The sequence below is a fragment of the Lonchura striata genome, chromosome 8 (genome assembly GCF_050655825.1).
Source record: "Lonchura striata isolate lonStrDom1 chromosome 8, ASM5065582v1, whole genome shotgun sequence".
NCBI lineage: Eukaryota > Metazoa > Chordata > Aves > Passeriformes > Estrildidae > Lonchura > Lonchura striata.
This window is the reverse complement of record NC_140710.1, coordinates 276,947-302,206: the sequence shown is the minus strand read 5'-3', so window position 1 is coordinate 302,206 and position 25,260 is coordinate 276,947. Positions and strand designations below refer to the sequence as shown.

At 49.3% G+C, this 25,260-nt stretch overlaps 1 protein-coding gene across 6 annotated transcripts; it reads left to right on the top strand.

Annotated features, from left to right (window-relative positions):
- LOC144246733 (uncharacterized) lies at positions 1–25,257 on the top strand. 6 transcript variants are annotated; one of them, XR_014956969.1, is made up of 6 exons: positions 171–1,108; positions 14,508–14,602; positions 14,947–15,059; positions 17,023–18,368; positions 22,782–22,917; positions 24,571–25,257. XR_014956969.1 is itself a non-coding variant. In XM_085586045.1 (4 exons), exon 4 carries the CDS (start codon positions 15,756–15,758, stop codon positions 16,815–16,817), a length of 1,062 nt encoding a protein of 353 aa, XP_085442171.1. In that variant the 5' UTR covers positions 1–34; positions 973–1,108; positions 14,508–14,602; positions 14,947–15,755; the 3' UTR covers positions 16,818–17,341. The 6 variants fall into 6 exon arrangements, 4 of the variants coding, with proteins under 4 accessions (XP_085442171.1, XP_085442172.1, XP_085442169.1 ...); XM_085586045.1 differs by lacking the exons at positions 22,782–22,917; positions 24,571–25,257 and adding an exon at positions 1–34 and having other exon boundaries at positions 973–1,108; positions 14,947–17,341; XM_085586046.1 differs by lacking the exons at positions 22,782–22,917; positions 24,571–25,257 and adding an exon at positions 16–34 and having other exon boundaries at positions 973–1,108; positions 14,508–14,592; positions 14,947–17,341.
- The last annotated feature ends 3 nt before the right edge of the window (positions 25,258–25,260 follow it).

The following is a 25,260-nucleotide window of genomic DNA, read 5'->3' as shown; positions in this document are numbered from 1 at the left end:
GGGGCGGGAGCGAGCGGCGAGCGGGGCGGTGTCTGTGAGTGAGGGGAGGGCTGGAGGCGGCTCCGCGGGCCGAGGGCGGCCGGGGCCGGTGCCGGCCGGTGCCGCCGCTCCGTCCGCTCCGGGCGCGGGGCTCGGGCGCCGCCGGGGCCCCCCGGGCCCGGTGCCGGCCCCGCCGGGCCGGGGGCAGCGGGCGGGGGTCTGCCGGCGCGGCGCCGCCTCTGCCTGCCGGAGGAGCCGCTTTCCTGCCGGAGCCGCGCTGCGCCCGGGGCCGGGAGCGCGGCTCCGCATCTTCCAGCCTCCCTCGCTGCGCTGGTTTTTAGGGTCTTATCGATGTGTTTTAAGGATTATGGAGCTGTTCTAAGAGCTCTTAGGAATATGTAGGGATTTTTTTTTTAAAAGGTTCTTTGGGGGCTTTTAGGGGTGTTTTAAAGTAGGGTATTTTTATTTTATTTTAAGGGCGTTCAGAGGCTATTTTTATGTTGTTGTGAAAGTTTTAAGGCATTTTGAAGATGAGGGATTTTTTAGGGCATTTTTGTGGGTTTTTTAGGGTCTTTTCATGGCATAGAGGCTGAGGGACAGCTTGAGGGTGACAGAGGCTGTGCTTCAGGGGGGAACAGGGGAGGGGACAGTGGGTGACACAGAGAGATGCTGAGGGGGGCAGGGGCAGCTGGAGGGTGACACAGAGAAGCTGGGGGCTGAGGGGCAGAGGAGAGGGATTAAGGATGGCACACAGGAGCTGAGGGGCAGCTGAGAGGGGGCTTGAGGGGCAAGGGGGGGCTCGAGGGTGACAGCCAGAGCCTGAGGGCTGGGGGGCAGAGGGAGGGGTCAGGGGTAAAGGGTGAGGCCTTGAGGGCTGGACAGTCCAGTGGAGATCAGGGCTACAGGGTACAGCTTAGGAGGCAAGTTAGGGTACAGGTACGGCACCCCTCACGCCACCCGTACCTCACCCTAAGCAGCCTTTTCCCTTTTCAGCCCCAACAACAGCAGCACAGCATAGCAAGCCTGACAGCGAGACCACACCGGAAGCCTCCCAGTGGGACAGGGCAGCGACCCTCGCACCAGGACAGCGCCGGAACCCTCAGAGGACAACAGGACCCGCTGCTAAAAGGTAGGGATGACATCTGTGGGCTAGAGAGCAACAGGAAGGGGTTTGGAGGCTGAGCAGGCTTCCTTGAGTGTTTTTTTTTTTTTTTGCAGAGCTATTAGGAATATTTAGGGGAATTTTGAAGGCTTTCTCTGGTGACTTTTAGAGAATTGTTATACCTTCCTAATGGCTATTTTTGAATTCCTTGGTGCATTTTTAGGGTAAGGATGAGGGTCTGACAGGATGACCACTGAAAATGTGGAGTATTACTGGAGTGCTTTGGGAAGGTGCCAGTGGAGGGCCAGTGGGTAAGGTGCCATGATGCTGGTCTGAAGGTTGTGATTTCTGAGCAAAGCAAGGTGGTTGTGGTTAGGGTTATATGGTGGCAGATTTCTCCAGCACAGAAAAAAATCAAGCCTCAAGCTTAGTACTGTCAGTTTGCAACATGTATTTGGAATGAAAAAAAAAAAACAACCCTGAGTACTTGGGGGTGGGAGATTTGGACTGGGAGAAATCCTGGGCCGTTTTGACATCAGGGAGGCAAAAGGAAACCTGGGACCAGACAACCCAGGGGGATTGCAGGGCCCTGGGAATAAATGAGGGATATCTACATGGTGAAAGCAAATTCAGCAGCCCAGGTTCCTGGTGTCAGTTTGTAGGGCTCCCTTGGGACTGTCAGGGAAGCACAAGTTTGGGGTGGGGGCAGCTGGGGTCTGAACATATCCTTCCATGTTCGGATTTTTTTCAGTCAGCCTCACCCGAAGTCCCAGGGGGCTCTGGGCAGAAACACAGGCCATTTTCCCTGGGAAAGAAAAGTCACCAGTCCAGGTTCCTGATGTCAGTTTGTAGCGCTCACGTGTTCTAGGACTCATGGCAGCTCAGCCTCCTCGAGAGTAGCTGCAAAGTTTCAAGACAGACAGGTGATCTGCTCCTCTCTGGCTAAGAAGGATGGATACTGGTGATGAAATTGGTGTTGCTACCTGAAATAGTAAAACTTTAAAAAATTCCTGAAGGTACAGCTGATATGTCTGCTCAGTCTATTCGAGTGTATTTCAGAAAAGGAGAAAATTCTTGGAGTAGATTCAGTCACCTTGGAGGGGTGCAGCACCTTGGAGGATGCTCATTAATGATTTCAAAGGGAAGTGTCACTGAAAGGCAATGTCACAAATCCTCACAAGTGGGTAACAGCAGTCAGGTTAATGTTTGTGGCTCTTCAAAAGCTTTACTTGGATGTCTCTTCAAAACAGTCTGGATGCACTGAAGGAGGGCTGTGCCTTCCTTTTTTCTTTTTGAGTAGCTGCCTGAAGATAAATATAAGATGGACTTTCTTAAAACATAAATGAGAAAACACCCAAGGCTGGGTGAAAGTCTTGAATGCTCAGACTTAAAAGTCATCAATTCCCCAGCAATGTTAGATGAGCCTAAAGTGTATAGGTCAGCAACAACTTCAGCAGGCAGCCTAAAAAACACAAGAAGATTTATTCTCTTGGATATTAAACATGGCATCTTATTCTTTGGCAGCTCATAGGTGATCTCTGCATGGGGCTGCACATGCCTTTCTCTGCGTGTGTGTATTTGCCTGCAAGTGTAATGTGACAGTCCTAAAGCATTTGTGGATGCAGATAAACCAAGTCCAGCTCAAATGTATTCCATAAACAGCTCTTGAGGTACACTCATCTTTGTGTTGTTTCATTTGTTCAGTTCTTGGAAAGTCACAGGAGCTTATTAGACTGCTCTGGCCTATGCCCAGGGGAGTCACTTAGGTGGGAATTGGACACCTCTAGCCGTAAACCTATAAAAGGAAGAAATGCATACCGTTATTTTTGTTGGGTCTTATTGAATGAACTGGCTGCTCATCTTCTGCAGAATCCTAAGCACTGTATTTAAAGCCTCCGAGTAAGTTCCTTACTTTGAATAATTGTCCCTGCAGGTCTGACATGCTGGAACAAGGCGGGCACTGGGGGTGAGAGAGCCCAGTGCTTCCTCCTCCTCGTGTGCGAGTTCCTGCAGTGCCGTAAGAGCCAGAGCTGTGAGCTTTTCCTTCGAGGGCTGGGCACGGCCACAGCAGATGGAGGCACGGGAGCAGGAGGCTTCAGGACAGGGCTCTGTGGTGCAGGGAGAGCAGCAGCTCCCGAGCAGCTCTGCGCTACAGGAAGGCTCCAGCTCCTGGCAGCACTTGCTGCTCCAAGGACCACTGTGGTCTCGTCCAGAGCATGTGCTGGGTGGGCTCAGACAAGCAAACAGTGCTGTAGAGAGCTGGTGACAACTCCTGAGGCCTCTTCTCCACTAAGTAAGCCATAATGTAACTTCGCTGCCATAGGTTTGTCTGTGAGTGGTCTGTGATTTTGTCTTGAAGATCGGTGCAAATTGGATGATTGGCTGTAGAGTGTGTGCATCTGTCTCTTCTAAGGCTGATGGAGGACTGCAGATCTCCATCCAGAATGTGACCCACCGGGAGCATATGCTGTGCCATTGGTGATGCATGTGGCAAGGACTAGTGGCCCATTTGTCTGCAGCTTGTCCCCATATGATTTCTTGCATGCCCCGTGGCAGGGCTGGTCTGTGTTACTCGAGTTCCAGAAGGCTGCGATGCAGTGAGAGTGGCATAACAAGTAGTTCTGACCTGTAAGGGCACTGGTTCCCAAATGCCTCCCAAGCAAGGCTGCTGCTCTCTCTTTGGCTATGCCAAGCAGCACATCTTGCTGCATATGTGGTCACCAGGGTGTGCAGATTGCACTGCACCAAAAGTCTCCACCACCAGTGCTGGCTGAATAATGTATTTTCACAACAGATATTATTCTGCATCTGCCTTGTGACTTTTAATTTCAGTTTTCTCCGGGAGCGTTTGGGCAATGATTGTTATCCGGTATGTGCCAGATTCTCACCATTGCCTGAGTGTTTCTTTTTGTCAGATTGAGTTTTCCTTTTCTCCAAGGAATTTGCGGCTTTTAAGCAGAAAATAGTTACATTTCTTAGCTGTTTGCCTGTGTGGTTAAAACAGGGCAATGCATGAGGCCAGGACCTCGCTTTGCTTTCAGAACTGATCCCGTCAATGCTTCCTGGCAGTGTTTCCTTTCGCACAGCACCAGGTCAGGACTGTTTCAGCATTTTGCTGGTAGTCAAGGGTGAGTCCAGCCATCCAGGTTGCCCTTGCTGTCCCCATATGGAGGATGCTCCAGCAGACTGAGGTCAGAGTGTGTTATGTGGCCGTGAGCTGAGCCATACACAGTCACTTCTTGTCTCTGGGCAGAGGACTTTGCTCCTCTGTTCCATTAAGTTACCAAGAGTGATCGTTGCTGAAATTACTCTGTTAAATAATCCAGAAGTTTGCCTTTTCCTCCTTTCTTTCCTGAGTTCAGAAGTTGGTAACCTAAGCACCCAGCCGTGCTGTGCATCCCTTAGTGCTGTGTGTGTTGCTGCAGGGCCTGGGGCTTGGGTCCAGAAGGTCTGGCTTGTTTGTTCCCCTGGGTCTGGAGGAATACAGATTTTATTTATTTTATTATTTTTGATTTTTTTTAATTTAAAAGCTATCCAGCAGTTTGTCAGTTGAAGCAGAAGACAATCCTTTGCACCGATACGTACTCATGTGCACATGCTGATCAGCTGAAGTGTTAGAGCTCAAGGTGAGTGCTCCAGCCTTTAATCAGTGACCAGTCATTGATTTAGCACATCCACAAGTTTCAGGAAGTAGTTCCTCCATTGCATCCAGCTTTTAGAGTACCTTTAGACACTAGAGATACTTTTCAATGTGTAATTGATGAGGTAAATGGTTTCTTAATAGCATGTGCTAAAGAGAGATGTGAAAAGCAGCTGAGCAATATTGCCACTTCTGGGGGTTACAGGTGGTGGGTACTATCAGTCAGAACTGGAAAACACAGAACTGTGACCTTTTATAAGTACTGAGCGAAACACTGAGTTACTGCTGGTCAATTAAAAGCAGTTTGGGTGCTTAATAGTTGTTTCTGATGATACTCATACACAGATGAGTGAGGAGCTACTTGAGGCAATGTGTGTGCAGCTGTCCAGCCAGAACTGAAGCAGCCTCTGGTGAAGGTGAATGCAGAGAGGCTTATGTGGCAGAGGAGCTCAGCAGATGACAGGGGGCTTGTCCACGGACTGAAAGAGGCGCTCGGGATGGGTGTGGGGTATTACAAAACAGCAGATGTCACAGGGATTGAGCAAAGGTTTAAAATGGAAGGAATCGGCCATGAGAGAGTGATGGCCAGATGGAAATCCAGCTAAGGCCCTGAAGTGGGATTATGTAAGGCAAACATCAATGAGAATCAGCTGGGGAGCAAGAGCAGCCAGCAGCCAGGCTTGTTTCTGGTCTCTTGCCATAGATCAGACATGCTTTAGGGTGTGCATGATGACTAGAGGCTGTGATAGCTTTAGCTGTAGCACTTCTGTCTCCAGCCATTGTGAGTGAGTTCTGTGCTTAGTTCTCTGCTCTGGTGCATTGCAGGATTTTTAGGGTAAATATTTTTTCCATCAGTGTAACCCACCAATTGCCAACATCTCGAGGCAGCTGGATGGGGTGGTGAATATGTCATTCTTTTGCTGGTGGCTATCAGAAACGCGTAAGAGGAATATTTCATCTTTGTTCTACATAGTGCTGTGCTAGCAAGTGCTTTCCAATAGGCTGTAATTCCCAGAGCAGTGGGGCAGGAGCTGCTCCATGATCCAGGAGCAGGCTCCCATGTAGTGGGTTGGATGCAAGGCACCCACCAAAGCCTCTCTTATCACTTGCCGCCACAGCTGGACAGAGGAGAGAAAATACAAAAAAGGGTTGAGATAAGGACCAGGAGAGATCGCTCGTCAGATACCGTCACAGGCGAAAGAGAGTCTTATTAGAGATACTAATTGAATTTATGGCTAAATAGTCAGAGCAGAATAATGAGAAACAACATAAAACCTTAAAAACATCATCTTCCCACACCCTCCTTCCCAGCTCTACCTCCTACCCCATCTGTGCAGGGACACAGGCAATGGGGGTGACAATCAGTTCATCAGGGAAAGCAGTCGCTCTCCTGCTGCTCCTTGGGGTCTCTCCCATGGGAGACAGTTCTCCATGAACTTTTGCAGCATGAGTCCGTCTCGCAGGCAGCAGATCCCTGTGAATTGCTGCAGTGTGAGTCCATCCCACAGGCAACACTCCCCATCACACTGCTGCAGTCTGTGTCCCTCCAGTGGGTGAAAGTCCCTTCAGGCTGCTGCAGCGTGGGCCACCCTACCACGGGTACAGCCTTTCAGGGACAAGCTGCTCCAGCAGGGGCTCCTCCTTCCACAGGCCTCCCACGGGGTCACAGCCTCCTTGCAGGCATCCCCCTGCTCTGGCATGGGTCTCCTCCACAGGCTGCAGGTGGATCTTTGCATCCCCATGGATCTCCATGGGCTGCAGGGGCACAGCTGCCTCACCATGGTCACAGAGCAATCCCAGCTCCTGTGCCTGGAACACCTTCTCCCCCTCCTTCTTCACTGACCTCGGTGTCTGCAGAGTTGTTCCTTTCACGTACTCTCACTCCACTCTCCTCTGGCTGCAATTACAACTGTGCAGAAACTTATTTTTTTCTTTTTTCTGAAACACATGATCACAGAGGCACCACCACCATTTCTCATGGGCTCAGCCTCGTCCTGAAGCACATCCATCTTTGGAGCTGCCAGGGACTGGCTCTGCCAGACATGGAGGAAGCTGCCAGCAGCTTCTTGCAGAAGCCGCCGCTCTGCCCCCCACCCTGCTACCAAAGCTTTGCCTTGCAAACCCAGTACAGTTGTATTTCATTGTTGGTCTGTCTGCACAGGCTATTAATGGTGGGGATCTGCCACCTCTTTGTTCCCCAGTACAAAGGTAAAAAGGATGTCTGCAGCTCCACGTCCAGTTTTTGGGGGTAAGGAGAGGAGTAAGCAGCAAAGGACGCACAAACCCAACTCCCATTCTGCCACGTGCCAGGTTTCCACAAGACAGGAACATAACGCACCCTACCTCTGCTCAGAAGAGTGTGGGGAGCCTAAAATTCTCTGTGCTAATTCAGTCAGACTGCCCAATGATACGGCCGAACTGTCAGCAGCTTAAATAGTTTTCATGGCTGTCATTGTGGTTGGGGAATTGCTTCATGTCTGGGTTTCTTGCCAGAGCCTGAGGAAAGGAAGTAGCCAAGACCAGGTGAGAAGCGGTGTAAGGTAGGCGATTAATTTCTGGATTCCTTTGCCACTCACAGAGCAGCTGCTAATGGGCTGGGCTTGGGGAGTCTGGTTTACAGGCACTTGGAAGTGCTGATACCATCTGGTGAAATGTTAGGTGTCTTTTTAAGAGAAAAAAAATGAAAGTGTTTCTGTTACAACCGTGAATAAAGAGCCTGGGCGCAGCAGTGACTGCCTAGTAGCAGAGGGACAGAGGCTGCAGGCAGGTTTGTATCCTCCATAGAGCTGGAGCAATGGCAGGATTACTTTGCCTGCACGTTCACTGCTTTGAGGGAGGAACAGGGTAGGAGAAATTAATGTAATAGGAAACAGAAGCACAGACTTGAGACTGTGCTTATTTCGTTGCTGTGGTGAAATAACGCAGGGACATTTGATGATTTTTAAAAATGTATTTATTTAAAGAAAAAAATGTGGCAAATCTTATCAGAAGAGTTTAGGTTCCTGGCAGCTTTACAAGTCAGGTACCCTGTGCCTACATACAGTATTAATAATGGCTTTGCAGTATTTTTGGTTAAAATTTACGTTCATTAAAAATTCTTCAAAGCACTTCGTAATTGGTGAGCAGCATATGAAAGGTTAATGAATGTTGAACATGTTTTACAGTTACCTTTGAGAAGGACCCTTTACATCCGTAAATGCCTGCCTGAGGTGGCCTCTGCTTTAGGACTTTAAAGCTTAAAGAAATCCTACATACAGAAGAAATTCTTCCCTGTTACGGTGACAAGGCCCTAGCAGAGGTTGCCCAGAGAAGCTGAGGCAGCCCCACCCCTGGAATTGTCCAAGGCCAGGTTGGATGGGGTTTGGAACAACCTGCTCTAGTGGAAGGTGTCCCTGCAGGGGATGGGATGAGAAAAGCTTTGGGGTCCCTTCCAACCCAAACCATTCTCTGATTCTGTGATTGTACATGTTGAAAAAGGAGGCTGTGGCCTTATGTGCTTAGGTACAAACCTCCCACCTATTCTTCTGAACATACCAGTTTAGTCATTTATTCTTTCCTTTGTGCTTTCACAAGAAGCCCTTGTGCCCTTCAAAATCTCCGTAGGAGTTTGTGGTCAGTTTCCAGAATAAACAGGGATGGAAACCCGAGCAGTTTGGTGCATCCCTACTTACTGCTGGAATGATTGTGGATTTGACTGACGGGGTTTTGTTCCTGAACACAAGAAAAGTTTTATTCCAGTGCCACACTCAAGCGTAGCAGTGGGGCCGTGTGCGTGGCTGACCCAGCAGATGGGGCAGAGTCTTCATAAAGTAAATATATAGTAGCAGTCCTTAAGGATGTGGCCCTTCTGGGAGTGCTTGCATGTGTATGTATCAAAACCGTTTACAGAGAGGGAGGGCCCTTTTAATGCAGTTGAACTGCTACGGAAAAATTTTGGTTTCAAAACCATTTAATTAAGGTTAATGAAATCTGGGACTTGGGCACTGTATCTCGTGCAGTAACGCACGTCTCTGTTCTTGATAGATGTCTTCCATTTGCAACAGTAGTTACATACTGGGGACTCAAATCCCCATTGTCCCCATGCCTTCAGAGTAGGGCAGGCTCTTGTCTTAATTTTACATTATAACCCTTTCCAAATGGAGACATAATGACGTAATTCATTGTTGCATTTTGAAACAGTGTGGTCAGCGTGAGGATTTGATCGAGCAGTTCCACTCTTCCAAAAGTACTAAGGTGCTTGCAGATATTTGATATTGAGCTATTTTGGCTCTCAATTGCAAAATGAATAGGTCAGGCAAGGCCTTTGAAAGGAACTTAATAGATACATGTCACAGTCACAGAGAAGCAGGAAACTCTTCTGCTAAAATGAGGCTGGGTTTGTGAAAGGTCACAGTTAACCTTTTAAAGTAAGTTTTTGCAGGTCTGCAGAGCAAATACTGCATTTTTAATGGGTATGGGTAGAATCTCTGTTTTACTGATAATGCTCCAAGTTTTATTTTTTCTCCAAATTGTAACAGAGCTTCTTGTAAGCTAAGCAAGCCAGCCTTAAGGCGTTTGCTTTATTGCTTCATAGTGAACTACTGAAATAGCAAGGCATTGAGCAGTAAGTACAAGAAGCAGCATAAGCTGCCAAAATAGCAGCAAAATACTTTATTACTGTTGTTATTATTATTACTATTGGTGACTTTTAAGTGCTGTCATCATTTTTTCAGAGACTGTTGTGACACAAATAGCCACCCAAGTTGGCTTAACTTAAAAGTTCATTTTGTTTGCCTCTATAAGCACCAATCACTTAGAAATTTGGGGAGGGGTCTAAAAAGGACTTCATATAGATACCGGTGTAGGTGGGTGTACAGATGTCTGTACATATTTAGCTATCTATTTATCTATCTTTACATACAGATATATGAAACACTTATAATAACTATACTTTCCTCCATTCCTAAGCTTCTCCCAGAAGTGCTTTTCTGCTGAATTTGGTGTTGCACATGTGACACGGGGGATGGGTTAGAAACCTCTGGTGGGGAGACAGGAGTTCAAATGCAGTCTTGGGCCTGGCATCTAAACCAAAACAAGCTTCTTCCAGGCTCCTAAAGCTTGCTCTGAGCCAACAGACACTTCTCTAGGCTACGTGGGCTGGGGTTCTCAGTAAATAAGTGACAGTGTCATTGCATCATATGGAAAGTTTAGATTGGGAAAGCGGAAATTGTCCTCGCTAAACTTTGGCATGTACTTGTATTTGAGAACATAGAGGCCCAGAGGATGTTTGTCATTGAGTGTCACAGCAGGAAGGAATGCAGGAAAAACCCCTCTTTGGTGGGGTCAGGACAGGATCTGCACCCTGTTATGCTCCTGCCCTGACAGAAGCTCAGCAAGCTCCTGTTGCTCCGTCAGGCCCCTGCAGGAAAGCTTTGAACAATGGTCAATGCAGGAGAGATGTCACAGGTGATGGAGCGTGTTTGTGCCAAGGCACAGTGCAGAAGTGAGCCCTGGCTCCAGTGAATGCCACGTATTTTTATGAGTTTTCAGTGTGTTTTCAGAAGTATCCCTTGGAATGCAGAACTGAGGATTAAAACTAATAGCTGGCTGTGTCAATACTGAGTGGTTTTACTCTGTAATGGTAGAATTCAGTGGCCTCTTCACTTCAAAGGTGTCAACTGAAAGATGTTGCAATGAAAAAGAGGTGGAGATGAACAGTGCTTTGAGAGAGCAGAAATGAAGGTTGCGGGCAATACTGAAGAAGAAGCAGATGCAGGTGGTGAGGGAGTTGGGTTTTTGCGAGAAGAGAGTGTTTCTCAGGAGCAGAGAGCCAGCGGGCTCTCCGGGGACAGCAGTGCTGGGGATGAGGTGAGTCTGTGCCCTGCACAGCTCCCTGGCCCCGTGATGGAGAGTTGTCCCAGTGGCTGTAGCTTGGGGGCCGAGTCTCCATCCTCTCAGCTTACCATGGGAGCCTATCCCAGCCCAGCAGAGCTGCTGGAAATCTCCCTGTATTCCTGCTTAGACTCTGGTCTTTGGTTTGGTCTGGGCAGTGCCCGGTGCTTTGCTCAGGGACCGTCTAGCCTTGCCCTGTACTTGCACTGCTGACCCCAGCATTTGCCACACTCTTCCCCGGGCTTTGATTGTGTTTCTGGACTCAAAGCTGTGCTTCTGACACTCGGTTTCCTTTGGCCTCGCTATGTGTTAGCTCAGTCTTTTGCTACCAGCCTGCTTCCCTGCTCAAGATTTCAATTGCTGGAGAGATGTGCAGACTCCCTGTAGAGCGTAGATTGGAGAAGCTCAGAAGCCATCTGAGGGCCTCCCCCAGAAATAAGCCAAGGGTTTGGTGCCTGTTTAGCTTCTCCGTGTTTGGCAAGTTCAGCTGTGCAGCCTGCCCTACAAGCAGGCATTTAAGCTAGATCATACTCAGAAGTCTCTCTTAGGCAGAGATAAATAATTGCTTCTACACTCAAGTCTCCCACCTCAGCCTGGGAACACAAGATGTGGGGCAGAATCAGTGAGGAGGGACCCCACACCAACTGCCTGAAACGCACGATATACCCTCAGAGAATGCAGCTGCAGTGCCTAAGGGGATCTTTGAGGTCCAGGAAATGAAATGTCTTAGGAACAGGCTATCAGACTGTCCCTCTGGAATTGCAGCTAAATTTAGGTTGCAGATTATCAGAGCATCCATTTGCTCTCTCCCTGGCAATGGCAATGCCTGCACAATTCCACAGCACATTCAAGAGGATGTTAGCAACTTGCTCAGTCTGAGGATCATCTGTTTCCTACCGATGGGTCTTTGCCCACCCTCTCCTTGCTGGAGGGCATGAGGAGCCCTCAGTCTCAGGGAGCTCTTGCCTTATTTGGCCCTGTGGAAACCACAGGAGAGAGTGGAGCTCTTGCTGAAATTGGATCCAGTATATTACAGGAGTGATGACTTCCAAAAGTGTCCTAAGGTGGTACAAGTCAGCATGCTGGCACCCTCAGTCTCTGCCCTCATTATTTCTGACAAACACTGTTCTGTTTCCTCAATTATTCTTGTATTTGGAGAAAAAGAGTGTTCACAGCCTTGTTCTAAGGACATGGTGCAGGGATAAAGATAAGTTTCAAACCATTACGTAAGAATATATAACATAACCCCAAACGTAACAAACACAGTGGATCATATAGTGCCTCCACACACCTTCTTCCCTCAAGGAACTTTAAATGTTCTAAGAGTCATAAGCATATTTAATTACTGGGGAATGTTTAAGCACAGTTTCTTGCAAAGGAGGAAAGAAGAGGACTGCTAGGATCCTTCCCGCTGGAGGTTTTGCGTGGTTAGTGCCTTCTGCTCTGATGGAAGGCCTTGGTATAGAGGATTCCTCTGGCGGAATCCTCTGGTATGCTGGCAATTAATTAACTTTTCCTACCTTGCACACATGGAGATAGTGAACAAAAATCCTCCTCTATTTGTGTCAGAAGGTTATTGAGAGACTGGGTTCGAGAGAGTGACTGCCTAAGAGAAATTCTCCTAGCAGCTACCTCAGAAAGCCTCAAGAAGGAAGCAGCCTTGGCTTCAGTGTTCCCACTTGTCCAGCACAGGCACCTGGCGTGGGTTGGCTTCACCTTCTCACAGGCATGGTGAGGGGCACTGCCTGTCCTGGGGCGCTGGGGCACTGCAGCCCAGCACATCCAATTGGCTTTTACATTTCCAGCTCTTAGGAGTGAGTTCTTCAAAGTCACAGCTCTAGCAGCAGCAGGAGAAAAATCTAGAGGCTTTCATGAGCAGCACTTAGGCTCTTCAGAAAACAGAGTCCAAGGCCACTTCACTAGGACTACTCTGGAGAAGGACAGAAAAGAGAAATTCAGCCTAGCCTCACCCCCACGACTTTGATTACCAGCTGAGGTAGGGTTAAATGAGTATTTAAAGAGGTTGGGTTCACTGACACCTGCTGGGATGCATTACCTCTTGTTAGGATGAACTAAGAGTTCTGCTGAGCTGAAGTAAAAGGCTTATATTTGTCCTCTTTGGGATGAAAGGGCTCTCAGTTGGCTTCAGTTCTTGTAAGTTGCCCTGATGATGCTGTAATGGAACAGGCTGACCTGTGGTTTAGAGCTTGCTGAATTAAATTAGTCACAGGTGACAAATGCAGTGTCCACAGAAGTCCCTCTCTGTCTGCTGAGCTGCAGCTCTACTTTGAGGGGTAATGAGTAAGTAAGGAATAAACGCATTTTGACTTTCGGGGTTCGAGCTGCACTTCCAGCTTTTTTAATTAAATAAAACATTATAAACTCAGCAGGCTTGCTCTGAAGACCCTGGAAATCACAAAATTATTAAGGTTGAAAGGGACCCACCAGTGGAGTCATCTTGTACAATGTCCCTGCTCAAGCAGGAGGAAAATGTCTGAAATCAGAGTTCAGTTCCCTATTGCAACAGTGGTAGAGTGGAATTTTGTCTCTTTTTCGAGTTTATGTTAAAAGGTGTAGGCAGCTATGATGGAAAATTGTAAAACTGGACGTCTTGCTGACCAAGCCCAGTGTTCCTTGACTTTAAATGCTGCACAGATATGAGACTACCTAAGTTTGTGATCCTCCTGCTAGTAATCCAAGTGCAAGTGTGTCAGGGATATGGAAGTCCTAGAGACCAAGCACTGAGTCATTACAAAGGAGAAATACATGTCAAAGAGAATCGTGCAGGTTCTTGCCAAAATGTATTTATTAAGAGATGGACCCTGAATTTTTCAAATCCTGCTGTAGGGCAGTGTCACTTGGGCTTTGCCCTAAGGTGGAATTCTGAGTATGCCAGGTATTCCTCTTTATTCCTCCCACTGTTAGGATAAACTGTGGCACTTTGTGTCCTAATCCAAGAATAAAAAGCTGTTCTTTCCCTGGCTGGGATGGGTTCCTCAGTCCTATGAGGGTAATACAGAGCAACAGACAGCACTCAAAGCTCCTGTCATATGGCACTGCAGGGTACACATTGTGCAAGCAAAAGGAAGAACTGGAGACTATAGGAGATCAACCTAATGAACAGCTCCTGAGCTCTGCGGAGAAGTGATACAGCTCCCTGGAGCACTGCTGGAAGTAGCAGAATAATTGGCTGCAAATAATGCTGTCCAAATGGAGGGCTTTTCTGTCACAGAAATGGAGAAAATGACTTTCATTATTCAGTTAGCTCCTGGCACGCTGGTTTCAGTGGTGCTTTTGACTCAATCTGAGCCTCCAAGGTGTGGTACCAGAAGAGGTGTTGCCAGCTTCTCCTAAGGCCACCATACAGACATGCGAGTATGTGAAAGTAACTGATAGCTCTAGCTCTAGTTCTGGTTAGAGATGTAGGGAATGCCCCTTTACTATGATAATATGCTGTAAGAGCATCTTCAAAAGGAAGGTGTCAGAAATTCTTTAGTGTTATTTTTGTGCTGTGGTCTGCAGAGGTGTAGCTGTCATTCCAGAACTATTTTTGTTTTGATGGTTTGAGGCATTGTGGGTTTGAGTCAGGAATAATTTTTTGTTAAGTTTATTTGTGATATTTAAAAACCCAGCTCCACGTGGGCCTGGATGCTGATCCCTTTTGCTGGTCAGTGAGAGCATCTGACAGCTCATATTTCCAAGTGCTTTATTTAACAGGAAGCTGGTTTGTTCCTTCTTGTGAGTAGGATCGTTGGCTTTGCATGGGCAAAGCCACTCTGGAATTTCAGGCTAAGAAAAGAGTTAGGGAACTCTTTTCAAACATAGTCCTGGAGGTAGCAAGCAGCTTGGCTTGGTAATCCTGTGGGGAAATAGAAGAATATCTGTTCTGATTTTTGTCTTCTCTTTCTTCCACAGCTGATTCTGTATCCCTGACTTCCCTTCACGTCAGGGACACGTGGCTTGGAGCACAGGAGCTGGATTTGTCACTTAGCTGCGGCAGGTTGGTGCAGGTAACAAATTACAGGTGACTTGGAAACTGGGGAACAAAGGGAAGGATCTGTTATGTCTCTTAGCAAAAAAAATTGGCTCCATCAGGGCATTAATTCAGGGGACTGACACTTCACCTTTAACGTTCTGCCCTGCTCCATCCTCATCGCCGTGAGCCATGAGAGCCTCCTGAGCTGTTCTCCTATAGACCTACCTTGTCTGGTCAAAAAAAAAATCAGTATTTTATTACTGGGTGCAAACTTGGGGAAGATTTTATTCATCATCTCTCAGTGGGACATTAAAGCTCCAATTTCCCTTTTCTGGAACACTTTGAGAGACAATATTACTTCTGTAATTTTTATTACAGGCATTTTTATCTTTTTGAAGAACCAAAAAGACTGCATGCGTGTGCCCTTCATATCCATCCTCTGTCTAATACAGGACAGGAGAAGAAGGCTGCAGAGCTTCCTACACTGGGGTGTAAGTACCCAGTATGAATAGAAGAGTGGGCTAGGGAATTAGGATGGTTTGCTTGGGTTTAAAAAGCTTGAATGGCACTTCAAGACATTTATGTCAGACATGGTTTGTTTTTATTACCCTTTTTTTAATTAAAAAAAAAAAACACGCGCACACAAAAAAACCACAAACCAAACCAAAACAAAACCCTAATCCATCCCTGCTGCTGCGATGTGGGACCAAAACCCGCGTTCCCTGCGCTCGGAACAGGTGAGAGGTGGAACTAAAGCCCAAAGGATTTTCTGCTCAGTGACTGTAGCTGAGTTTTATTGGGAGCTCTCTGGGAAATCTGGCACATCGTTCGGGGATGTGGCCGTGAGGGGAGCGGAGCCCAGCTGCAAACAGACAGTGCCGGAGCGAGAACCTCTGCAATGCAAACCGGGCTTTCTTCCGTGGAATCCCGGCTGTGTGCTGCCCCAGGGCCTTTGTACAAATAGCGTCACCGGAGCTGCACGTTCCTTGTGATGTGGATGGGATTTTGGGGGGGTTCAATAAAAAGGAGATGCAAAATGAGGGAATTGCTTTTACGTGTAACTATTCTTGTCCTAAAGGAGCCATCAGCTCTGTCCCGAGAGCTGAGTTACGAGTGTGTGTGTTGAAAGAACCGCAAGCCTTTAGGGGCTGCAGTTTGTGTGCCCTGTGCTGAGGTGCCCTGAGGAAATGTGTGAGCCGGAGGGAGCCGGGGCCGGGCGGAGGGAGCCGAGCTGTGGGAATGGGCGAATGGAGGCGGGTGCGGGCGGGACTAGGCGAGCGTGGGCGAAAGCGGCCGAAAGGGGCCGAGGAGGCGAGCGGAGCCGAGCTTTGCCGAGTTCAGCCGAGGCGAGCCGAGCTTTGCCGAAGAGGCGAATGGAGGCGAATGCGGCCGGAAATAGCCGAGCGTGGCCGAAAGTAGCCGAAGCTGGCCGAGGAGCCGAGTGCAGCCGAACGGAGCCGAGCTCTGCCGAGCGCAGCAGCCCGGGCAGGGGGGGCGCCGGGGCGGAGCCGGGGCGCCGGGAGGATCCCCTCCTGTCCCTCTCTCTCCCGCTCCATGCTCCTGCCCGTATTCAGTTACCTCTCTTTCCCCCGTTTCCATGTCCCCCCCAAACCCGGCTCCTTCCTGTCCTGCCCCTGCCCCGCTGCTCCGTTCCATTCCCCCTCTCTCCCTCCTCTGTGCCCCGTCCCTCTTGCTGCCCTGCCGGCCTTTCCCTTCCCCGCCCGCTTTCCTCCGCAGCCCGACCTCCCTCCCCGCCCTTTCTCCTGTCCCGCTCTCCCTCCTCTCTTCCCGTCGCCCCTTCGCTTCTTTCCCCCGCAGCCGCGGGGCTCGGGGCGCCGGAGAATAAAGCCCCGAGGGCCGGAGCCCGGCGCCCCCCGGGCCTTGCGGGAGTCCCCGCACGGGGCCGGAGGCTCTCGGCGGATCCCCCGCGCCGCTCGGACCCCGCCCCGGCGCTGCCGGACCTGCGGCTCCGCCGGCATCGCGCTGCGAGCGGCCCCCGCTCCGTGCCGTGCCGGCCGTGCCGCGTCCCCGCCGCCTCTGCCGCTCCCTCTTTCTGCCCCTGGCCCGCGACAGCGAGGCGGGGCGGGAGCTTCGAGCCTTCTGGGGGCTGCCCCCCCCTTTCTTGTTGCGGCGGAGTCCCTTTCTGGGGGGATGGACGCGTGGGAAGGGCTGGAAGGGAGTGCTGGGCTGCTGTCCGGGGCAGTTGGACTCGTCCTGTGCCTTCTTCGGGGGTCAGGGTTAGGGGCTGAAGCCTCGGGCCTCTGATGGCATTTGGGGGACCCCAAGGTCGCTAGGAGAGGGACGCACACTGCGGTGGAGGAGCGGGTGGGTGGCGAATGAGGGGAGGGGGTCACGCTGGGTGCCGTCCCGCAGAGGGACCCAAAGCTGCCCCAAAATTCCCTGGGAGGGGTGTGTGTAGAATACTAAAACCGGGCAAGTGTTTCGTTTTCACAGCTATTGGTAAAGAATAGGAAGCTATGGCTGACCTCATTTGGAAAGAAGCCCTCTCTCGACCACTCATTTGTACCCAGGAATGTAGGAAACTCTGACTGTGGATGGGCAGTAGTTTTGAAAATCATGCCCTAGCCTTTTTCTCTAGGAACGAACCAAGCAAGTGCCCTGAAACCAGCGGAGCAGCTGCAGGGGCTGAAGGGAACAGAAAGGGCTCCCGGCACCTTTTGCCTCCGTTCTCTGCCATTCCCCCAAACGTGTCGCAGTCCCGGAAGAGGCGTTTGTCATGCAGCCTGCCAAAATAAAGACCTGTAAAATCCTAGCTCTGCCTTTTGTTTAACGTGTTTTTACTTCCTATTTATGTCATCACAGAAAGCAAGGAAAGAATAAATATGTCTGGTTCCCACTATTGCTCCGTGCAGGCATTTTTAAAGGCTGCTGTACTTCTGTCCTCTTTTTCCACTCCAAGCTTGACTTTTCCCCTCCTTTTTCGAGGTCTGCTGCTTTGGGTGTCCCAAGCAGGGCTGGGTTCCTCGGCAGGGGTCTTAGGAGTCGGTGCCGATTCTGCTTTTTCCGAAGGTGTAGCAAAGTGTGCCAGCAAAAGGACTGTTTTCTCCAGGGGAAAGCTTTCTTTCAATCACCATCAGAGCATGTATGTGTTTTAATTGTGTAACCAGGTGGATTAAGAAAAGCCGACAGCCGTAGCAGATTTCTGTTGAATCTGTATCTGTGAGAAGTGGGCTGTGTGCTGGAGACGGAGAGACGCTGTTGGAGAGTGGAAACAGTGGCAGGTGTGAGCTGTGAGGATGATGAGGAGGGCTCAGAGCAGCCCCAGGTGTGAGTTATTAGGATGATGAGGGCTCAGAGCAGCCACAGGTGTGAGCTGAGAGGATGATGAGGAGGGGGCGGCTCCTCCGGCGGCTGATTTAGGGGGTTTTCCTCCCATCGGTTTTGCATGAAGCTGCTGGAGAAGAGGAGTTTATGGGGGACTCCAGGGGCTATCTCCTGGAAGGACGGTGGGTGCTTCGGACAGGGTCCAGGGGATCACCTGGATACGTGGAGCATTGCTCAAAGGAGGAGCCGAGGGACAAACCTTTGTGCCGAGAAGCAGCAGCCGAGCAGGTGAGCTGGTGCGCTTTTTTAGCCGGGACTTTTCTCCTTTCCCTTGAAATTTCGTCATCCTGAGGTTGAATTGGAGGGGGCAGTCCTGTGGTCCCGCCTTTTAAGGGGTTTGGATTGAGGTAAGAAGCCCCCTTTTGCCATCATTTGAGGCAAGCCGCTTCTTTTCTTCTCTTCTAGGGGACGCAGTTGAAGGGGAGCGCACGTTTCTGTGCCCTCGTTGGGGTGAGGTGAGCGCCGGAGCGTGGCGTCAGTGTCGGGGCTTCAGAGGAAGGGAGCTGCAGCCGTGGCAGCGCTGGCAGGGCGGGGATCGGGCTGTGCCGCTGCATTCGGGGCGCTTCTTCTGCCCCCGGCCCGGCAGCGAAGGGTCCGGCGCGGAGCCCTGCCGGCAGTGCCGGGGCTGGCCGGGGCGGAAGGGGAGCTGGGCGCGGCTGGGCTGCCGCGGGCCCGCCGGAGCCGCGCCGGTGCGAGCCGTGCGGAGCCGAGCGGAGCTTTGGCCGGGCCGGCGGGCGGGGGAGGCGGCGCGGGCGGGGCCGGTGCCGGCCGGTGCCGCCGCTCCGTCCGCTCCGGGCGCGGGGCTCGGGCGCCGCCGGGGCCCCCCGGGCCCGGTGCCGGCCCCGCCGTGCCGGGGGCAGCGGGCGGGGGTCTGCCGGCGCGGCGCCGCCTCTGCCTGCCGGAGGAGCCGCTTTCCTGCCGGAGCCGCGCTGCGCCCGGGGCCGGGAGCGCGGCTCCGCATCTTCCAGCCTCCCTCGCTGCGCTGCTTTTGAGGCGCTCCTGAGGAGCTCCTGGGATCGGTGGCTTTTGATCGGCGTCGCTGTAGGAGAAGGGCCCCGGGCGCTTCTTGGTTGTTACGGTTCTTGCTTCGGGTGCTCGTGACAAGGTTTTTTTTTGGGTTGAGTGTTGTTGTTGGATTTCTTTTTGATCGGTTCTTATGTTTTTTAAGGATGCGTTTCTAAAGGTTTACACTGGTTTTTATGGGTCGTAGCATGGAGTAGAGGGTCGTTTTTCAATTCGGTTGTGGAGGCTTTTATTAGCGCGAGTGCGTAGTGGTTTTTTTTGGTGGGCTTGAGGGAGTGCCCTGGAGTTAATCGGTGAGGTTTTCTTTAATATTGATGAATGCATTCTTATTTATTATATTATAGGGGTTTCATTCATTTGGCTTATTTGGTTGCCGTGTATGTTTCATTGTTGCAGAGAACTTGGGAGATATTGTTTGTGGTTACATTTCTCTTTTGGCGACGTGTTTATTTCTAGGTGTTTTTTTTGTTTTGAGGCAATTTTTGTTTCTTGAGTTAGGAACTTATTTTGTTGTTGTTAATATGTATTTTTTTGTCGTTTGATGTGTTTGGTTGTTGTTTTTTATTGGTTTTATTTTTGTGAACATGGGCATTTCCATGGTGGATCTCTTTAGGTGTTTATTTTATCTGGGGGGTGAATTTTTTGTTTCTTCGTGGTTCCCTTATTTTTATATCTGTAATTATTTGGTGGGTTTTTTTTAGTTAATTTTATAGAGCATTGGGTTCTCTTTATGAGTTAGTGTAGTGGTAGAATTTTGGTTACTATTTTTTTTAGGATCGTTGGGAGTCTCTTGTATGGTTTGAAGTATGGTAAGTTAGTTGGCTTTTTTTTTTTTTTTCCTTTATAGTGGTTTTTGTGATTTGCTGTGTGGGTTTCTATAGGGTTTTTTTAAATGTTTGTTTCGTTTTTGTGACGTGATAAGAGCTGCTAATGAAAGGAGTGTAGTGCGGGTTTTTTTGCTGGTAGTTGGTTGGCTGGTGGAGCCTTTCTGAATTTTTTGGACGGTATTGGTGGGAATTTGATGCTGTTTGTTTTGGCATTTTATTTTTAGGAATTAGATTATAACTGCAAAGTTTTAACTATAATTCTAATGAAATCGAACACATGCATAAACATGATAATGGGAATATAAAACTTCAATTTTAAATGTAAATGGAAAACATATAAATGAAACATGTAACATAAATAATGCTGTCCATTACTATTAGGTATAACCTTGTTTGATATGGAGTATTTTATATGTTTATATGCATATAAATATCGATTATAAACATAAATGTCCATATAGAAATGTTTAATTAATACATGTGGATATATGAATATTACAAAACAATAGGAATCAATACAGTACCTAATGCATATTTTACTGTATGTGTCTTATTACAACGCATTTCATGTCATAAATACTATATATTGAAATATAGTACCTCAATATGTTGTGATAGAATAGATAAGTACTTGTAAAAATCAAAAATAGAAGTATAGAAATATTTAAATATAATTTAGAATAACGGGGATTTTTATTTTCTATTTGGTATTAGGTAGGGGTTTTATTATTAAAATTATGAATAGAAATAAAATTAGAAGTCTTTGTATAGAAATATATCCTAAATACGTTAAGATCTATATGAAAATTCAAAGGTAAGTAAATATAAATATTAGCAGTGTGTACGAAATAGAATTTAAAAAATAATTTATCTATCTCGCTAACTTATTATATATATATATATAAAATATATTTATAAATACATCTATATAAAGTAGAAGTTCAAATGTGACTATAATGATGAAAAAAAAAATATTCGAAAATCGTTTAAAGAAAGGGCTTTTTTTGTTTTTATTTGGTTGGAGGCAGGGTTTTAATGGAAAAGAGATGAATATACATTTTAGTTTGATATCATTCTAAATATGGAAATATATAATCAATGTATACAGGTGTATATATAAAAATATAAAATAGAAATTAAAATTAGTATTAGGAAGAGATAGACTATAAATAGCATCATACATCAATCTACATTTAAAATATACATTTGAATATAAATGCGAAAAATAGAGATACATTTAAATGGAGTTTAAATAAAGGGGGTTTTTTAAAAGATTTTTACTTGGATAGAGGCAGGGTTTTATTTTAAGCAATATAAACCTTTTAGAAATCTAAATCTAACTATAGAAATATGTAAGCAATCTAATAAGATATGTATAAAAAAATAGAATAGGAATAAATGTAAGAAATTATAAAAATACAGTTTTCCATCAGTATCCATTACAAATCCGACTGTGAGTATAAATCTGAAAAATATAAAAACAAACCCTGTTGCAATGCAGTTTAAGAGGAAAGCTTTTTTCTTTCGGTTCCTGTCGGGTCGCAGGCAGGCTTTTTGTTCCGTTCTTTCCCGCGCGGACGCTTTGGGGCGTTCGCTGCCGAGGCCGTGCCGGCGGGGACGGCGCGGTGCTGCCGCCGTGTGGGCAGAGAGCGGTACTGCAGCCCGCGGCCGCCATCTTGGGAGTGGCGTGGCGCGGCCTCGCTTGACCTTCTCGAGAGGGCGCGAAAACGAGGACGTTGAAATTCGAGGACCCGTGTCTGTTTTTTACACTGCCTGAATTACCCGCACGGCCGGCGCCCCCCGACGGGATTTTCCGCGGCGGTTCGGGTGCCGTGCACACGGGCTGTGGGGTCAGCAGCACCGCGAGCGTGCGGGTTTTTGGCGGGAGCCGACAGGCATGGGCGAAAAACGCCTCTCTCCGTCAAGGTCCCCACGGGCCGCCATCGTGTCGCGGACCCTCTGGACAAGTGCTGCCGCCTTGTGGGCACGGGGCGGTACTGCAGCCCCCCAGCCGGAGCCCGGCCGAAGCGGCGGGAGGGGCGAGGGGCGGGAGCGAGCGGCGAGCGGGGCGGTGTCTGTGAGTGAGGGGAGGGCTGGAGGCGGCTCCGCGGGCCGAGGGTGGCCGGGGCCGGTGCCGGCCGGCGCCGCCGCTCCGTCCGCTCCGGGCGCGGGGCTCGGGCGCCGCCGGGGCCCCCCGGGCCCGGTGCCGGCCCCGCCGGGCCGGGGGCAGCGGGCGGGGGTCTGCCGGCGCGGCGCCGCCTCTGCCTGCCGGAGGAGCCGCTTTCCTGCCGGAGCCGCGCTGCGCCCGGGGCCGGGAGCGCGGCTCCGCATCTTCCAGCCTCCCTCGCTGCGGTGGCTTTGAGGGTCTTATCGATGTGTTTTAAGGATTATGGAGCTGTTCTAAGAGCTCTTAGGAATATGTAGGGATTTTTTTTTTTAAAAGCTTCTTTGGGGGCTTTTAGGGGGGTCTTAAAGTAGGGTATTTTTATTGTATTTTAAGGGCGTTCTGAGGCTATTTTTATGTTTTTGTGGGGGTTTTAAGGCATTTTGAAGATGTGGGGTTTTTTTAGGGCATTTTTATGGGGTTTTAGGGTCTTTTCATGGCATAGAGGCTGAGGGGCAGCTTGAGGGGCACTGTGGGGCCTTGAGGGTGACGGAGGCTGGGAGCTGAGGGGGGAACAGGGGAGGGGACAGTGGGTGACACAGAGAGATGCTGAGGGGGGCAGGGGCAGCTGGAGGGTGACACAGAGAAGCTGGGGGCTGAGGGGCAGAGGAGAGGGATTAAGGGTGGCACACAGGAGCTGAGGGGCAGCTGAGAGGGGGCTTGAGGGTGACAGCCAGAGCCTGAGGGCTGGGGGGCAGAGGGAGGGGTCAGGGGTAAAGGGTGAGGCCTTGAGGGCTGGACAGTCCAGTGGAGATCAGGGCTACAGGGTACAGCTTAGGAGGCAAGTTAGGGTACAGGTACGGCACCCCTCACGCCACCCGTACCTCACCCTAAGCAGCCTTTTCCCTTTTCAGCCCCAACAACAGCAGCACAGCATAGCAAGCCTGACAGCGAGACCACACCGGAAGCCTCCCAGTGGGACAGGGCAGCGACCCTCGCACCAGGACAGCGCCGGAACCCTCAGAGGACAACAGGACCCACTGCTAAAAGGTAGGGATGACATCTGTGGGCTAGAGAGCAACAGGAAGGGGTTTGGAGGCTGAGCAGGCTTCCTTGAGTGTTTGTTTTTTTTTTGCAGGGCTATTAGGAATATTTAGGGGAATTTTGAAGGCTTTCTTTGGTGACTTTTAGAGAATTGTTATGCCTTCCTAATGGCTATTGTAGAATTCCTTGGTGCATTTTTAGTGTCAGGATGTGGGTCTGACAGAATGCCCACTGAAAATGCAGAGTACTACTGGAATGTACTGGAATGCTTTGGGAAGGTGCCAGTGGAGGGCCAGTGGGTAAGGTGCCATAATGCTGGTCTGAAGGTTGTGATTTGTGAGCAAAGCGAAGTGGTTGTGGTTAGGGTTTTATGGTGGCAGATTTCTTGAGGTGAAATCCAGCACAGAAAATATCAAGCCCCAAGCTTTGTACTGTCAGTTTGCAACAGGTATTTGGTAAGAAATAAAAAACCCTGAGTACTTGGGGATGGGAGATTTGGACTGGGAGAAATCCTGCGCTGTTTTGACATTGAGGAGGCAAAAGGAAATTTAGGACCTGACAACCCAGGGGCATTGCAGGGCCCTGTGAATAAATGAGGGATATCTACTTGGTGAAAGCAAATTCAGCAGCCCAGGTTCCTGGCGTCAGTTTGAAGGGCTCCCTTGGCACTGTCAGAAAAGCACAAGTTTGGGGGGGGGGGGGCAGCTGGGGTCTGAATATATCCTTTAATATTCGGATTATTTCCAGTCAGCCTCACCCTAAGACCCAAGGAGCTCTGGGCACAATCACAGGCCATTTTCCCTGGGAAAGAAAACTCACCAGTCCAGGTTCCTGATGTCAGTTTGTAGGGCTCCCTATTATATTTTATATTATCTTTATTATAATATTAACTATAATTAATATTAAATATAATATAATATTAAATAAAATATATTTTATTATCTTCCCTGCAAGCAGAAGGAGGTGCAGATTCACGGTGCTTTGTGCTCAAGAGGGGCAGTGAATCTCTGTGGGTGCTTCTGCCCTTTTTCCCTGACCCTAAAGAGAAGAGACACTGTCCCTGCATGGACAGTCTTGGTCTGGAAGTAGTTGGCCTCAGTAACACAGTGTTTTAAGGGCAGAGGAGAGGAGAGGTGGTTCCCATGCCTGTGGGCAGCTCTTCCCGAGAGCAGGAGAGGGGACTGCATTGTTAAGTAGGAAGTGGATGTGTTTCCCAAAGAAAACTTCAGAAATTAAGCTCCAGGGGCAAATACTGTGAGGTTCTACCACCTCCTTGAGGACAGCGTTAAAACCACAGAGGCATCAGCAGAGCTTGGAGCAGGACTGGCCAACCCCAGAGCGCCTCACGAAGCCCTCTGTGTGTCTGTGGCAGTCGAGTAGCACCTGGGGGGTGCTGAAAGTCCCAGTTCTGAGAGAAAATTCTGTTTAACTTGTACATGTTGGCTGGGTGTGTCCCCCCAGTACAGCTCGGTTCTTCTCTGAGGCGGTGCCTGACAGGGTCTCTCCCTGTTAAGGGCCGGGCGTGTTTTTGGCACAACACAGCAAAGTGGATTATTTGCCCGGCGTTCTCAGGAGAATAATGGTGAGCAGCAGAATTGCTGGGTTGTGGCTGCTGTGCAGCTAAGATCATGCAGTGATGTTTGGTGTTCTCGATTGTAGCTGAGCACGGGACCACAGCCCGGTGACCATAGGACATTCCCCGCAGGCGAAGCAGCCTCCATTGCCACGCGACGTGGATTCTCATCCCCAGATGCCAGAGAGATAAGTGGAGGGCTAAGGCCCACAGAGGGGGTGAAAGTGGGGTGCTGGGAGGGCCTTTTGAATCAGCTTTGGGGGCAGGGATGTGCAAGAAGTGTCCCCTTAGACCAGCTAAAGGGAAAGTGTCTGTTTTGATCACAGTGCTGAGGTGCTCAGGGCAGAGCAGTTCTGGTGTGTGTCCTGTCACTTGTCTCTGGTGCACTCTGTGTTCTTTGGGTCTCTCGGTCCTTTCTTCTCCTCAAAAGCTCTCTCTCCCTGTCCTGTGTCACGGGTGTCTGCACGTATTTGTCCCACAGCTGCTCTGCCCTGCTGCATAGCCTGTAATAGCACAAGTCCTGGGGACTTGAAATTTGTAATTTGCAGGGTGTAGTTGGGCTCTAGATTGTATCAGGAGATTGACATAACATGTTTGGTGCTGTTAAGTTGTCCTGCAGCCATTTGACACTAGTCCTAACTTCCTTTCAGATGCAGACAGTTCAGATCAGTGGCAGAGAGCCCCAGTCCTGGGTGAGGGTTTTCCCATGATCGGGTCAGTCATTGTTTGCATTTTCAGGGGAAGCCTAAATAGTGACCATGTTACAGCTGTGTTCT

Coding starts and splice junctions, on each gene's coding strand:
- LOC144246733 (XM_085586045.1), top strand. CDS start 15,756: ATGTGTGAGCCGGAGGGAGCCGGGGCCGGGCGGAGGGAGCCGAGCTGT.